Source organism: Erithacus rubecula, assembly GCF_903797595.1.
Source record: "Erithacus rubecula genome assembly, chromosome: 16".
NCBI lineage: Eukaryota > Metazoa > Chordata > Aves > Passeriformes > Muscicapidae > Erithacus > Erithacus rubecula.
In genome coordinates this window covers 8,589,699-8,606,822 of record NC_136668.1, presented here as the reverse complement: position 1 = coordinate 8,606,822, position 17,124 = coordinate 8,589,699, and the positions used below count along the sequence as shown (strand labels likewise).

Here is a 17,124-nt window from a genome sequence, read left to right as displayed (position 1 = left end):
GAGCCATCAAAAAAAATGAGTCAATACGACAGATTTAAAGAAGTATTGTGAGATTTCATTTCAAACTATGAGGATTACTTCTAAATAGCTGCCTTTAAGATATTAAATCCAAGATGACAGCACAAACACAGGAGAGCCTGCAGAGCTCCTGTCCCTGCTGTCTTTCTGCCACCAGCCAGCAGCTCCTGGTCCATGGTCACTGCTGCTAACACTGACCTCCACCATGCAGCTCCTGCTGAGGTTAGGAGCTGTTCACTTGGGACAGGAACACGTTCCTAAATTGCTCTCCATTTTTCAAAGCTGGCTATCCTCTGGGACCACCAAGACATCACACTGGACAAGCAGGTGGAAGGAGGGGTTCAGCAGGGCTCCCCAAATGCCCTCACACCAAGAGTGTTACATTTTAGATGGGAGCTTCTGCTCTGCTCCCCAAGAACAGAGGTCATGGCATGGGAAGCTATGTCCCACTTTTGCAATGGAAAAGCCTGGAGAATCCTGCTTTCTATCTGCAAAGGCAATGTCTGTCTCTCCTGTTGTGGGGAGGGCAGGCAATCAGGCATCTGCAGTGGTTTGTATAGGTGTGGCAAAACAGAAAATGTGGAAATGCAATATGTGGTAAGTACTTTATCTTCTGAGCCAGAAGGTCACTGAGGACTATCCAACCCTGGTGCACCCTGATAGTCCCACAACTGAAATGCTGACCCCTAAGGTTTGTAAAATACTTGAATTGTGTATCCCATGAGCAACTCAGCTTCCTGGGAGTCTCACAAAGCCATTCTCCTGGAGGTTTCTGATCTAAACCAAGGTCATTTGCAGTCCCAGCAATTAGTGTCACTACATCAACACCACTGTGTTATACAAAGAAAGTTAATCTAGATTTCTAGCACCCAGTGTATTAAATGATTGCAAACAATATCTGATGATGCCTGACAGGCTCTTGTCATTAGGTTTAGTCAGAACAGAAATAAGTGTCATTCAGACCATGTTCTTTAGCATCTCAAGACTCTCCAGTGGCTAATACAGGTACAACCCTGGAGGTCTGAATTTCTTCAGTGCCAAGTTACATACCTGAATGCATGTCCCAGTGCACTCCTTGCAGAGGCTGCAGGACAAAGCCCATCTGCTTGCTGGGATATGGGAGATCTTCGTAATGGGTTCCATTTTTTCAGGACATCCAATGCTAACCTGGCCACAAGATAGAAGACAAGTTGTAAATATAGGCTACGGTCCCAAATCTCTTGTAAGGAGGTGTCTGTGGCAGTCTGAATGAGGTGTGCATTATATTTCTTATTGCTCAGGATCAGGTGTAATTTGGAAGAAAGCCCAAACCTCCCAAAACAGAAACAAATCTGGAGAACAAAGAAGGAAAAATTTATGTTGGTTTTTCCTCTGCATTAATTCCACATCTGAGGTGTATCTCAGATGGGTGTATGAAATCAGCTTTACTCTACACAAAGGTATGTCCCCTACCTCTGTGACCTTGCACCCCAATTCTCTGCTCTCCCTTAACTGGGTGCCCCTTGGCTGCTAATTAAACACACAGTGTGATAATGCTGGCACTGCAGCTCTGGCGCAGCTTGACGAGCCAAACTCCATTTATCCTTTACACCACTAACAAACACCCTGGGCCAAGACCTGAAACCACCCACACGCCAGGAGGAGTCTGGAAAACATCTTACTTCAGGTATCCATAAGGCACAGCTAACGTGGACCCACTTCGTCCCGCTGCGGGTGGGCTTCAGCGCTCCGCCCCTCTTGGGGCACAGCAGACACTTGGGCTGCACGCCGAGGGCGCAGGTGCGGCACAGCCAGCTCCCCAGCGGCACCTTCAGGATGCCATAGCACGCCTGCGGAGACACGGGGACAGGGGTGGCTTGGCTTGCAAAGCAGAATGCAACAGAAGTTATGTGTTCCGTCAGCATCTGTTAAAAACACGGTGGGGCAGTGTTCTTTATCTTTTCCACATCCCGCCCTTCCTCCAGGGAGATATCTCCTGTTAATGGGCCATGAGTCCCAGTGCATGACTGATGAAATTACATCATCCCATTGGGAGATGCTCCAGCCAGGGGGAGGAGCCAAGCATTTCCTACCTAGATAATAACTGAGATTTGGAACTTTTCCACCTGGATTCCAGAGGAAAACCAGATCCTTCTACATCATCGTTGGACCTCTGGAAGAAAACTGCACCTTCTACAGGAGCACTGCTTCAACTGAACCACATCTCTCACTCCAGGAAGATGCTACCACCATTTAATCAGACTACTACCAATACCCTGACTAATCAGGTGTCAGGTTGTATTCTGACTCTTTTTTGTTTTTTGTTGTTGGGGTTTTTTTGTATTACTGTGTTTTTATTTTTTTTTTCCTAGTAAAAAAACTGTTATTCCTATCCCCCTATCTTCGCCTGACAGCTCCTTAATTTCAAAATTATAGTAATTTGGAGGGAGGGAGTTCACACTGTCCATTTCAAGAGAGGCTCCTGCCTTTCTTAACAAACACCTGTCTTTCAAACCAAGACAAAGGGTTAATCCAGCAGCCCAGGATGAACATCCTCTCAGATCTCCTCTGTCACTCCCACCTTTATCACTGTATCCCAATAAACAGCAGACTCAACACCAAAGCCACACAGGGAGCTGAAGTTCTCCTTACTACCTTTCCTGTTTTCACATGGATGGTCATGGCAGATCAGTGTGTCCTGGGTTTTAACTAAAAGCTGAGTATAAAAATGTGTTATCCATCATGCCAAGCACCCGTCTGGCTCCAGGCTGGGGGTGGGCAGAGCCCCCACCACCAGCAGCTCTGCAGTGCTGACATCTGCCTGCTCATGCCCTGCCCACTCCTGACCCACGGTGACTCGGAAAAGTAAGAAATGCTGTGCAGAGACATCTTCTGAGGTTACTGAGGGCTGAAAAGCCACAAGCCCATGATTGAGAAAGTTCTCAGTCTGTAACCACACTGGTTACAGACCCAGCACAACCCAAAGGGGAAGCAAAAATAACTATAGGAAGGTAAAAAGGGGAAGCCAATAGTCAAAAATGTAAATGAGACAGAAGGAACCAAAAAAAGGATAATAAATCTTAGGATAACACATCTAAAGGGGGCACAGACAAGTCTCCAGCCAAGAGAGTGAGAAATGAAGGACTCAGGCTGCCTGTGGAGCTCCCTGACCTGCTGTGGTAACATAGGACACGGAGAAGCCAAAGTGTTTCATAAATATTTCTCTTCCGTACTTGGGGAAGAGCCAAATGATAAGCCATATCATATAATGATAAATACTTTCCACTTTGACCATAATTTATGACTGTATTAAACAGCTACTACTAAAGCCAGACAGGTTTTAACTGGCAGGTCCTGATAACTCACATTTAAAGGGTTTTCAGAGGGCGACACACTGCCTTGGGCACTAACACAGGGCTGTGTCCCTATTTAAAGTGAGGAGATGTAATTAATTCTGCATCTGGCTGCTCTGACATCCCTGCAGAAGGCAAACAGCCAGTGCTGACAAGAACCCCCAGCACTCAGGCTGCAAATTGAGCCCAGGCATTCACCAGCTCCACTTCTTGAAGTTTACCCCCAAAAATAATAGCTTTTTCTCCTACTGCTGCAGGTCATTGTCATCACAAGTGAGTGCTGGGGTGGAGACAGGACAGAGGGGGAACATGGAGATGTGTGAGAATGGCAAAAAGTACATCATCAGTCTTCAGTGGCCCAGAACAGACCACAGTGTGACTTTAGGTTGCCCCAAATCACAAACTGACTCTCATAGTGATTTCCAAGTGGAAAAAGCAACTTTGTGAACAGGTTATTGAGATAATAAGGAATTAAGAGAGGAAATATTATTGCTTTGAGTCTGCACAGTTCAAGGAGACTTAACTGTGTGTTTCACAGTGCCTCCAAATCTCATACATAAATCATTTCTGGAACACAGTTTTATAAAATATGTGATTTAGTACCAGTCAAGAATCAGCCTGATATGTACTAGCAGCAAAATGAACTGGCAGGCTCATCTCAAAATCCAGGAGAAAGCAGGAATTATGACCAGGTGCCCATCTCTAGCAGACTCTTGGATCTTGGTTATTTATTTCTAGTGATTTTAGAGCAGCTGAAGGTGCAATTCTGCCCCTGAGAAGCAAATACAGGGCTTCTGTGCAAGACAAGGAGCAGCTCTAGAAGCAAGGTGCACACTCTTCCAAGTCCAGTACCAAGCAGAAGGTGCTCCAGAAACATGAAACCAGAGGAATGCTGCATAGAAGCAGCACAGCTATTTTTATTGCTACATCTATCTGGGGTGCAACACCACTGAGAACAAGATGCCAAAAAATCAGGGAGGATGCCAAGCCACAGACAAGCTTGGTGTGGTGCGTGGAACAGAGGGCGGGTTCAGCCATGTGCCCACACCAGGGAAAGGGAATTCAGTGATGACAGGCCCATGGCATGGTGGCTGGAAACTAGGTGGATCACTCCCATGCTAAACAGAAGTGTGATGTTGTCACTGTGAGAGCCATGAACTGTCATTTAGCAGCAGGGAGCACAGTTCCACCTTGCTGACAATTTTAAAAGGACAAATGCATGTGCTCTCTAAAAGCTTCACTTCCTAAGAATTAAGTAATAGCAAGCCTCATGCCTTGTGTTATGCAGAAGAAGTGAGTACCTGGCACCATAACCCACCACCATGTGTCTTGAGCCCCTTCCCAATGGGATGCAGGAGGACAAGGCATGGCTCTGGTGAAGCCCATGGCACCAGCACAGTGTCATTTCCAGCAGGCTTTGGACGTGGTGCAGGTTAGATAACCATGATGCCATGTAACACTCTGCACTGTGTCTCTGGACCTTTGGCTCAGGGTGTAAATTGGGGCAGAGATTAAATCACAGGCAGCTTATGGGCTGGTACAGGGCTTAGGGCTGGACTTTGCTCCCTAAAAACAAGTGAAAATCCCTCTTTTCTTTCAACAGCCTTGAAATCCAGGCTGCTACATCCCCTTCTGCAGCACTGGGGCTGCTGTTTAAACTGGAGCCCACAGCTCCCCCTGAGTGCCTGCTGTGGCTCATGTCAGCTCACAGCCTGACACTGCCACTTGGGCTTGTTAAAAAAGAACCCAACCCTGAATCATTCTGGTATTTTGTGGAATCTGATTCACTGATGGAAACCATTCAAAACACCCACCTCCCACAACTATACATATCTCCAGTGCTCTCCCACCTCCAGGAAGCACTGATGGAAAAGCTGCCCAAAAGATGAGCAAATGGCTCTCTTTAGAACTTAAAAAACCCAAAATCATTTGCACAGAGGGTGAAGCCCAGGTGCTGCTGCTGCCATCCCAGCACCATACAGCACTTGCCCTTGAAGAATGACCAGTAAAACCTCCCTGCGTCCACGAGGGACTCAGGAGACCCTTATGTGGCTGCCTTCCCCTTGTCAAGGTTTCCCCAAAAGCAGAAGGCCCACAGACTCCCCCCAGCAAGAGCCTGAAGCATTTGCATTCAATTCTAAAAATAAAATTATTTTCCTCCAGGCAGCAAAATAAAATGAAATCCCACGCTCACACAGTGAGGAAGCTGGGAGAGAAACCCTGTGATGGGAGACTGCACTGGTGGAGCTGGAAGGTCCAACCACTCCCCAGATAAAGCAGAGGAGGAGGAAGCTGGGGGGTCTGTGCAAGCCTACCCATCTGGTGAGCACAGGACTGCAGACCCACATCCCACCCAGCCAACAGCCAAGTCTTGCACACAGTGCTGGTCACCTGAGGGTGCTAAAGATCCCACTGGGGTTCAATACATGGAGTAAAGAAGAATAAGCATATTAAAGGACGAGGAGACATAAAATATCACAGAGACCAGAGAATAAGGAGGAGGGGGCACTTCAACTTCTGGTTGTGTGTTTCTGTGGGCATTTATAAATGGCTGGGGACAAGAGAGTAAGAAAAGCAAGTTTGCTGTCTGCCAGCTATCCAAGAGCCCACTGCTAACCCCACTGCTCTGGAGCTTCACTTGAGATCCACGAGGAAAGAGTGAAGAGCAGCCCAGGGGGAGGGAGGCACCCAGAGGGGGAGTGCACCAGAGTGTGCTGAGCAGAGCCAAGCACTGCCAGCCCACCCTGCAGCCAGGCTCACCTGGTGCACGCAGACGTTGCACTTGTCACAAAACACCATCTCGTTGCCGTCCTCGCCCTCCGGCGAGCGGCACACGTCACACACCACGTCCTCGTCGTACTCGATGCCCAAGCCCTCCTCGGTCTCGATGGCCATGTTCATGTTCTCGTAGCACATGGTCTCCAGCTCCTCCAGCACCCGCTCCAGGGTGATCTCGTCCAGCTCAGGCTTCTCTGCAAGGCACAAGGAGAGCATGAAGGCAAAGCCAGCGTGCAGCTCCCGCTCACCTTCGGGGAGCGCTTTGCCAAGGGCTCAGCGGTTCAATGGCAACTCAAAACGGCTGCTCCCAACTCGGGATACAGTTTATATTTCACAAACAGTAACAAAATATTGCTGCTGGCTGAGAGAAGGAAACCCATTCAGCTGAAGCAATGCGGATAATCGGGGCTGACAGTTTCAATGTTCAAGGAGACAAGTTCTGCAAAGATGCTTTCTGCAGAGAGGGCTCAGACAAGCTTTGGTAACATACAGTCTGGGCTTTAATTGTTAAAACTGAAAATTGACCATTTTAAGGCCAATTAACCGTAATGGAAAACTGAAGCCAAAGGTAGAAACTGAGGAAAAATGAATTTTTTTTTTTTTTTTTTGTTTGGGTTTAGTGATATCAGGAGGCGGGTCTTTTACTCTCCCCATACCAGGATCTTTAATGGAGAGAGGTGGCAGAGATGCTTTACCAGAGCTTTCTCCACAGAGACAACCAGGAATAAAAAGTCAATAACCAAGAGACATTTTTAGAGCAGCAACCTCTAGGAGTGGGATACCCAGCTGCCTTTAGATGGGGCATGCTGCTGCCAGGAGCTCTGCAGCCCCACAATGGTGCCACACTGAAGGCTGGTCCCAGAAGTGCTGCCTCCCACCTGCACACAAAGATCCTGGTGTGACAAATGCAACATGAGGTCACTCCAGTCAAGGAAAAAAATCTATCAGGAGCAGGAGTGAGGTTCTCCATGAAGGGTTAGAGGCAGAGTTAAGCCCCCATCACACCCTGTCTCCCCATGAGCACTATTTCATCAGAGAAGAAGGCACAGGGACAACAGAAGTACCAGCAAGATGCAATTAAAAACAATTAGACTTTGTAGTTCATTAGTGTGAAATATCCGCAATTGGCCAGACAATGGGGGAGCCTGACCCAAACTGTTGTCCACCCTCCTTGATGCAAAGCACTGGAAGAAAATACCTTATTTATGAGCAGGGACGGAGAAAAAAGGCTTGAGGATGAACCCATAAGTAGCAGTTACTAATTAAATGTTCAGTGAAAAATCTGATATCCTGGTCATCTCTCAAACTACAGTGTGATGTCCCTATTCTGAGCTGAGCCCCAGGGATGGGGTTGCAGGGGTCCCAGCACCTCTGCTGGATGGGGCTGGCAGAGGCTGCATCTTTCCCCCTATAGCCACTGATCAACCAAAAAAACTCTGTCAAGGGGGAAGCACCACGTAGGCAGCTCGGCGTGCAAACACACCATTGTCTGCCTTTTTAAGCTCTTCCCCAATGTTTCACTGGCACGGTTTCCCTTGGCTTGACAAGTCCCTGCAAACAACCAGCCTGGCATTTTACATGTCTATGTTGAGTCTGAGATACCATCTAAAACAGACAACACTGCTCCCTATCACAGCCCTTTCAAGAGCTGGAGCTGCTGCTGCAGCATGCCAGGGAACCTGCTGGTACCTGTTTGATTCCGGGGAAGCTCCGCCACGGGCGTGGGATCTCACCCAGGCTGGCACAGGCTGCCTGCTGCCTCTGGAGCTCAGCAATGGGGAACACCCTGCACCAGCACAGCGACTTCTGAGCACCAGGGCTGCCATGGAGCCACCATCTTGCTCTTGGTATTGTTCCAGTTGGATGTCATGGAAACATGGAATGGCTTGGATTGGAAGGAGCCTTAAAGATTTTCTCGTTTCAAGTCTCCTCCATGGGCAAGGACAACTTCCACTATCCCAGGTTGCTCCAAGCCCTGTCCAAGTGTTCCCTTGAACACTCCCAGGGACAGGGCAGCCACAGCTTCTCTGGGTAACCTGTGCCAGGGCCTCACCACCCTCACAGGGAAAAATTTCCTCCCAATCTAAATCAACCCTCTTTCAACTCAAAGGCAACCCCCCTTGTCCTATCACTACCCACATGTTACAAAGAAAGCCAGAGCATTATTTTTGCCTTAAAGGAGTCCCTTTACAAACACACCACCTGAGCTGCACCTGCTCAACATGACTTTATGTGAGTATCAAACCAGTCCAGCAAAAATATTCTCCTCCTGGTCAGGATTTCAACTCCCTATCTGTGACTGTGAGCCTGGGCACCGGAGTGCCAGCCTGGAGTTACTCCATTCCTCCCAACAGTTTGAGCTCCCCTCTTCTGGAAAGCAAAATGATCATCAAGGTGTTCCCAGTGCCTTTCCCCACACACTTTCCAGAGCTCTGTGCTCATGGGAGAGGGCATGCAGAGAGCTGGCAGCATGAGGAGGTAAAGGGGGGTGGTTTTCCACAGGAATCATGAACCCAACCTTGCCCAGGGTCAGGATCATGCTGGCATTGCCACCATTCCAATTCACCTCCTGGAAGGATGGCAAAGAAGCAACAGCCATCCCACCTCCTGAATTTTCCACGATCACTTGCTTAACCCTGGGAAGAAAGTTCAGAAAAAAGTTCAGAAAGTTCATGCTGATCCCAAAACTCCTGTGCCAGAGGCAGGACAGAGCCCAAGGGAGAGCAGCACATCAGTGGGGTTCAGTGGGGTTCCCTTACCAGCTCTGTGCCATGCAGCTGTTACAGCACTGCATGGGGAGCATGGATCCATCCCCCCCCCCCCCCACACACACACAGAGGCACTCTCACACTCCATTTAGGTGTAATTACATCAGCAATGTGTTTGCCAAGCACCATCCCAAACACCTCGGAGCTGATTGAATCAATTGCACTTGATGGGGATGCAGCGATTAATCGTTTATGAAACACTAAACAATGGGGCCTGGGGCTGAAGTGCTTTTTCCATTTGTGCTCCATTTATCTCCTTCTGTATCACATCAAGTTTGTGTTACTAAACTCCATTCATAAAATTGTCATCTTTTTGGCGGCAAAAACTCTCTTTTATTGATTGTGACCAGCTAAACAGCAAACAAAAAAATTCTCCACCAAAATTCCCTTGTGTATGTGCACAAGTGACATTATTGTCCCCAGAGAAGGAAAGTGAAGATGCAAACAACTGATTTTGGCTACAATGAACAAATCCAGGGATGTCCACATTTGGGACCATCACCAGGTCAGTGGACTCTACCTGCTAACCAAGAAAACAGTATTTTCATCTGGTTAAGGTGTGCCAAGGTCTTAGGCAAAACACAAAGCTTTTCTGAGTCTCCACAGAAGATAGCAGAGATAGCCATAAATTGCTTCAGAGTTTCATTCTGGAGGGACGCTGGCAGAGGTGAGGCTTCAATCCTGTGTCAATATAATTTCCAGGTATCTGGAGCCACATTCAAAACACTGTCACAGCATGGATATGTCCATCACCCCTTCCAGAAGGCCACCACATCCTTCCTTTCTTCATTAACACTCAGTGCATTAACAATGATGTGTTTTGATGTGGCCACCACATCCTCCCTGGAGCACCCCAGTATTGCCCCACAATGGGAAGGGCTGTGATCCAGGGAATGTGCCTCCCATGGCATCTCATATGAGAAGAACTGTCCCCTCTTTACACAGGATGCTGCAGGGTAGCACCAGAAAATGCAACTTGCCTCAGAAATGAAGAAGTGACAGATGATGATGCACTACAGGAGGTCTCCAGATGTGATTCATGAAAAGAAAACATGAAGGAACTTTGGTCCAAACAAAAACGTCCTCCCTGTGTGTCTGTGTCAGGGTCTGCCCCTGCAGCCCCAGCATCCCCATCACCTCACAGGGCTCTCAAGGGACCAGCCCAACTTGACATAACTCAGCCCTTAGCACTGCCCACCCAGCCCCTGAAACACAGCACTTGAACACTCTGTCCCAAGGGAACTGGGGTTACTGGGCTGGCACTGCAGCCCCAGCCTGGGAGGAGCACTGGACACATTCCTACACACAACGCCGCCCTCCGTCACAATTATTCCTGCAATATCATCATTTATGTGGCATGAAGGAGCAATATTTTTCTGCTAAATGAATTCTCAGCTACTCCTTCTTGTGGTGTGAGCCAACTCACTGCACAAGAGGAGGAAAAAACATAGCTGGAGAGCCACCTTTCACAAAATAGAGACCTATTTCTGACTGAACTGTGCTCCACTAATATCAATTTACTGAAACAATAAATCCTTTCCCCCTGTGGAGAATACCTGGAGATAGAAGCAGCTCATGAACAAACAGCTACCAGGACTGCAGGCTGTGCCATTTGCTGATTCACAGACTATAAACCTGGGAGTCTACTTTTCAGGAAATACACGTATATATAAATAAGCAAAATTAATGCTTTTTACAGTTATAATAAAAAAGGGAAAGCAGTTGTGAGATGATGTAGGCTTGTCTCTGACTATCTTTGAAAACCTGAGGTGAAAGAATGACAGGTCCCTGATGGGATGGGGTGTTCACACATGACACAGGGACCACAGATTCCAGAGATCTCCTTCCAGCTCACTGGCCCTCCAGCTTGCCCAGGGCAAGCGACTTCAAACCTGCCCTCTGTGGCACTCGTGGGGACACAGCCACCCTGCCCCAGGCTCTCTGCCCCCCTGGGCATCCTTCAGGGACATCAGGGGATGACAGCCAACCACCACACCACACCAGACTACCTGGGACTCTCACAGCCACCTCCAGCCCACCACCTGCAGACACCAGCCCTTGGAAGATGCAGCAATTGTGCATCAATCTTTTATCAAAGCTATTTATAAACTGCATATAAAGTGTGACCAACACACACAGAGTGAACTGAGCATCCACAGTGAAACCTCCAGACATTTTGTTACAAACACAGCCTGCTAATGCACTTAAAAGATTTACATGGACCAATTATCACCCTTTCTGCCACCCACCGGCATCAATTATTGCTCAAATTTAAGATGATGACAAAATGTTTCAGAAGCCACTTTAGAAGCTGCTGCCTCTCTGCAGTGATGCTTGGCTCTGACAGGGCTGTCCTAGAGCACTCCTGATGAAAGCCTCCTCACCCCAGCAGCAAAACTGGAGTACTGCTGGAAGCTTCCACAATTACTGCCAGGAATTTATGGAAACAGCAAAACAGTCACTTGATGTAAAACCTGATTGTGCTGACAATGTGGAGGGAAAATGCCTTAAGAGTCTCCCACTAATCTCCAACCCTGCTAATCTATGTATTAATACACCACATCCAAACAATTAATACATTCATTTATACATTGATTATTTATATTTCTATGGAGCTAAATAAGCTCAGCTCCAAGGCACAGTTTTACAGAGGGAATTGCTTCAAACTGACAGAGGGCAGGGTGAGATTGGACATTAGGAAGAAATTCTTCCCTGTGGGAGTGGGAAGGCCCTGGCACAGGTTGCCCAGAGCAGCTGTGGCTGCCCCATCCCTGGCAGTGCTCAAGGCCAGGCTGGATGGGGCTTGGAGAGACCTGGGATAGTGGAAGGTGTCCCTTCTCATGGCAGGGGGTTGGAATGGGGATGAACTTTAAGGTCCCTTCCAAACCACGCCATTCTAGGATTCTGTCCTGGGGCAGTTCTGCACAGTGGGACATGGACACACGGTGGTGGGTGGCAGCTGCTGGCAAACAGGCTCTGCCTGGGGAGTGCCAACTTGCTGCCTCAGGGTGAAAAAGGGGCCCCCAGAACCCCAGAAGGATACAGAGTGGGATGGGAGCAGCTCAGAGTGTGACACCCAGGACTGCCAGAGAGGGAAGCAGAACTGACAGCAGCCTCTGCTCCACTGAGCACATCTTGCCCAGGGTACTCCACTGACTCCAGCTTATTTCACATCTACTTGACCAATCTCACCTCTGCCAAGGGAGGCATCATCTCATTAGTGCACAGACAGATCTCAAGTATGCAGCGATGAATTCCCCCAGAGCTGCAAAAACAATCCATGTGACCTTTGCATGTTCCTGCCATAAAATACCAGGAACACCTCCAGCTCCCAAGATAGAAGCTGTGGTGGGCATATGTGAGCAGAATACACCATATGGATTAAGTCAAGGGAATACTTAGAAACTTTGACTCTGCCTTCAGCAGAATTGATTCCGACAACAATTTTAGCAATTTCATGAGGATTTTCTGTGTGTTTATGAAGTGCTGATCACTGCAATAGGATCTTTCAGCCTTGGTCTTTGAAGTCTCTCTAGCTCCACTCTTACAATAGCTTTGAATTTAGTAGAGATCACAAAATACAGCATAAAATGTTAATATAAAAGTGAAGACTTATGGCATGGTTCCTGTCTAAAAGGACAGGCCTGAGCTGCCTGGAGTGGCATGGACATTAATCTGGCTCCATTCAGTCTTCTTCAGATCCACTTTTTTAACAATCTCATATTGCAGCAGCAACAAATAAAACACTCAGGCATGCCTAAATACTGACTTCATCTCTAGCACACAAAGGTGCTTTAAACAGAACATTTCCATTGAGTACAGCAACAGCTACTGAGGCATCTTACTGGGGGGTTTAAAACTATTTAAAGCTGTTTTATGTTTAAAACTTTTGCTTTTCATGTAAAAACCTTTCCTTTCCACTTAATTGGGAGAGGAGTCAGCAGGCAGAATGCAGAAAGCTGGAGCTATCTGGAGGTTTATCTGATCTTGGTGATAAAATTCCATCCCTGGGGTGACCTAAAAAGGACTGGAAGAGGCATGTGCTGTGTGCTGTGTGGACCCACGAAAGGCGAGCTGGATGATCTCATAGGTGTTTTCCAGCTCTCCTCCCTGAACATCCTCAGGAGCCAGTCAGAGATCAGGATCCTTCTCTGTCATTAAATATTTTGGGAATGACATATTGTGCCCCTGCACAGCCCAGTAACAACAGTTCAGCCAAACACCCATGAGGAATTTAAACTTCTGCCTGCCTCCTAAATTAATGCTGGGAGATAACTCCTGACTCCTCTGAATGGGAGGAGAGGCTGCTGTTCTCTAGTTAAGTCATGTTAATGATCTTGGAGATTAGCAAAGCAGGTTTGGAAATCTCAGCGAGTCATTAACAGTGTCATTAATGTCAAGGGCTTCCGGGAGAAAGTGCTATTTATGGACAGCCTTGGGACCAACCCAGGCAGCAGCAATCCAGCCCTGGGGGCTGAAGGGCACCCAAATCCACCCTGGATTTCCCATCTGGGAAGCAGAGGGAGCTAAGCCCCTGCTCTGGCCAAGCCTAAGCTAAGCAGCAACAGATCTGCTACAACAGCTTTCCTGTATGAGCACCCAAACCCCATCACCTCCACGGGCAGGAAGATGCATCCCCTCAAAGAAGCCTGATGACCTCCATGCCATCCAGGCCATGGATGATGTGAGCACAGTCCTGCAGCCAGGAGCATCAGCTCCCATCCCCTTCTCACCCTCCAAACCCCCAGCTCCCTGCAGCATCAGGGATGGGGTACTAATCAAAGCCACATCCTTTCCAAGTGACTGGAAAAAATGTACTAGCCCTTGCACTGCTGGAGAAGTTGGGAGGACTGGGGGAGGGGGCAAGATACCAGAATCTATTGGGCTGAAGCTGTATCCGTGGTGGATTTCACATGCCAAACACTGGTTTTCAAAGCTAGTCTCTCCCCAGCATATTTAAGGCCCAGGCAGTAATGACAGTGCTCCCTCAGTGACAGGACAGGCTGGAGAAGCAGGTGATGGGCAGTGGTGCTCTCTGCACTTCCACTGCTGAGATCACCTTGGTCCTTATCACCATCTAGGGTTGGTGATGGCAGAAAGGCTCAAGGGCTTCCCCAGATTCTATGGATTCATCCAGCTGAGCCCTGGACAAACATCTCCTAAGGACACTCCTTGGAAAAGGTGACTGGCTGATAAATTATGAGATGGAGGGGAAAAAATGCAGCTTGCTCAGAATGGCAGAGGGTCAGCAGCAAATCACTGCCTGTCTCCTGACTTGGATTCCCTGGGATGCTGAGGTGCCAGCCCACCAACAGGCCTGCACAGAGCAGGGATATGGCTGGGATGAAGCCCAAGTGCCCCTCCTAAACTCAGCTCACTCCCAAGGCAGTGCTGCTGGAGAAGGCACCACTGTGCCCCAGCACCTGTGGGTTTGGCACATGCCAGCCCGAAGGTGACACGGGGACAGCCAGCAGCCAGCTCCTGTCTGTCCTGGGGCAGGGAGCTTCCAGTTATCTCAACCTTTCAGCACAGGAGCTCCACATCTGGACACTGCATCTGAAACCTAATACTTTGAAGAAATAATAAAGCAAGGCAAATTTAATCCAACTGAGCTGGAGAAGACAGATCTCTGCCCACTTCATTTCTAGAGGCTTATGAAATACACACAAGAGGTAGAGGAAATAGAGATAACCCTTCTCTGGAGCCCAGAGACACTTCTGATGGCCATGGAGCTGTGGAGATGGCAAGAGAAATGCAGCAGGGGATACAGTGAAGGCACAGTGAGGTCAAAATGATGCTGGCTCTCGGACAGCACAACCCTCCTGCTCTGCAGTGCACTATCCCATCTGCTCAAGCACCTGATAAAATCCTTTTTCCCACTCTTGAAAGGTCTTTGCCACCAGGGACTAACCCTTCATGTAGGCACCCCTGAGCCTTCAGTGACCTCACAAGGTGAATGCTTTATTGAGGGTTTACTCTCACCTGCAGAGCAGTAGCCAGACCACAGCAACTCCTCCCTAACAAGGACTGGAAAATCCCTCCACTGTCTGGCAGGACTACACACCCATGGGTCTCTGCCAACAAATCTGCCCATCAGACCATGCTAAGCACTAGTGCCAATGGTCAAATTCCAAGCTCAGGTACTTGCACTCGACCAATATCCACTAAAGGTTTTGAAGAATGTGAAGTGATATAACAGCAGTGATGAAGGAAATGTTATGCTGTGGAATTTAGAGATGCTTGGAACAGGAAATAATCAGGACCAGCATTTTTGACATTTCTTCTTCAAGGCCTTTAGTTCCACATGCTGAAATCCACTGTGGGACACCCAGGCCGGAAAGAAAAACAAAACCAAAATGAGCAATACTCACCCATCTCCTTAAGCTCCATGTTAACCAGTTCCAACCAGCAGGCATCGAGCTCGTCCAGGTCATAGCGGCTCATTCCTTGCAAGTAAGTCCTTGTGGCTTCTGAGATCTCAGAGCCAGGCAGGCTGCTTGGTGACACCTGGGAAAGGGAGCTCTCCAGCTGGGGGATGATCCTGCAAGAAAACAAGGGAGGCTGAGGAAGAGCTACAACTCAGAAAAACACTCTTTCTTGCCGTGGAGGGTGAGACCACACTGGGTACACGACTCTGTGAAGGAAAGCAAAGCCACTACACCTGAAGTCAGCCCATGGGCTGGCACTGACAGCCCCAGCAGAGCAAGAGTGTTCCCATTCATCTATAGAAATTAAATCTTTACATGAGAAAAATGAGGTGCAAAGGAGATGATCCAAGTACTGACAGCAAGTCCCCCAGCCATTAACTCCTCCATGCACAGCTCCAGTGTGCTGTACACTGCAGTGCCACAGCCACACCGTGCTGGGCAGCACTTTGGCACACTTGGTATTGGAGAACATCCCATGGTATCCTGTGAGATTTGTTCTGAGTGTTCTCTAATCACAACCACAGGGATGGGGAGAGGAGCTGCCTCATCTGCTGACAGAGAGCAACCAGGCACTGGCTGTCAGCTCTTCTGCTTTTCCTTGGCAACTCTGCAGCAATATGCATGATACTTGCCATGTACATGTCAGCAGTGTCATGCCTAATGACATGCAAGCAGAGGACAAGCTGGAAATGAGAAGCAGGCTGTGGTGCCAGCTGACAGATCTCAGTGAAGTTGGGAACTGGAGCTTGCTGAAGTATTTGCACAGATATTGTTCCCCTGAAAACCACCCGGCACTTGACTTTTGCCAGAAAGATGCTGCAAAGAAACAGCAACCAAACATGAAACTCACTGCAGCACTTCAGGCCCCTTCAAACAGCTTCTCCCCATGCAAAGCTGGAGGACCCAGCCCTGTTCTTGCACCAGTGCCAGCCAGGAAGGCAATGGTCCCCAGAGACTTTCATCTGCCTTCTGTCCTGCTGTGTAAGCTGATGTCAGAGCATCGAGTGCAAAGCCATGGTGCCCATCACATAACCAGATGAATCGTGGTACCAGATGCTCCAAGATCTGCATGTGCCAAGGAGAGGCACTTGAGCCCAGCTGTCCTTGGGAATGAGACCCTACCTGCCTTGAGCAAGCTCAGGAAGGAAATCCGTGGCAGGGTAGGAAAATGAACCTGAAGTTTCTACAGACCCAGATATGTAGTTTAATTACTGTCCTCTGTGGTCACAAACACTGGAGGTACTTCCAGAGCCACCAGCAGGAGAAGCAACAATTTATGGCTCAGAGGGGGAAACATCAAGAAATGGGTTATTATCTTTTCTGCTTTACTTTCCCCACCAATTGCAAATAAAGATGTGACCCAATGTCCTGAGTACATCTCCAAATTTAAGTTCAAGAACTAAGAAGAGCCAAATGGAAGGACAGCTCTAGTCCCCACACTTTAAAACAATCTCACAGGAATCTAGGACAGGAGTTGGGGGTTCAATGACATCTCTAATGAAGACAGCAGTAATTAACACTGAAACTAGGCATGCTCCAGTCACAGCTTCAGGATTGGCATCTAAAGATTCCTAAAATCAGAGAATTACAGAATAGAAGGGTTTGGAGGAAACCTTAAAGACCATCCAGTTTCCACCCTCCCTGCCATGGGCAGGGACAACTTCCACTATCCCAAGTTGCTCCAAGCCCCATCCAGCTTGGACACATCCAGGGATGGAGCAGTCAACAGCTTCTCTGGGCAGCCTGTGCCAGAGTCTCACCACTCTCACAGGAAAGAAATTCTTCCTAATATCTAATCTA

The 17,124-nt window shown here is 48.3% G+C and overlaps 1 protein-coding gene across 2 annotated transcripts in view; it reads right to left on the bottom strand.

The window, feature by feature from the left end:
- JADE2 (jade family PHD finger 2) overlaps positions 1-17,124 on the bottom strand; it is a 71,706-nt gene that overhangs the window by 19,989 nt on the left and 34,593 nt on the right. For both annotated transcript variants that reach the window (XM_079319406.1, XM_079319407.1), the window contains exons 5-8: positions 15,268-15,437; positions 6,111-6,322; positions 1,680-1,847; positions 1,069-1,185 (exon numbers count right to left, since the gene is read on the bottom strand). In XM_079319406.1, coding sequence (XP_079175532.1) covers positions 1,069-1,185; positions 1,680-1,847; positions 6,111-6,322; positions 15,268-15,437 — 667 coding nt within the window. The remainder of the gene's footprint in view (positions 1-1,068; positions 1,186-1,679; positions 1,848-6,110; positions 6,323-15,267; positions 15,438-17,124) is intronic.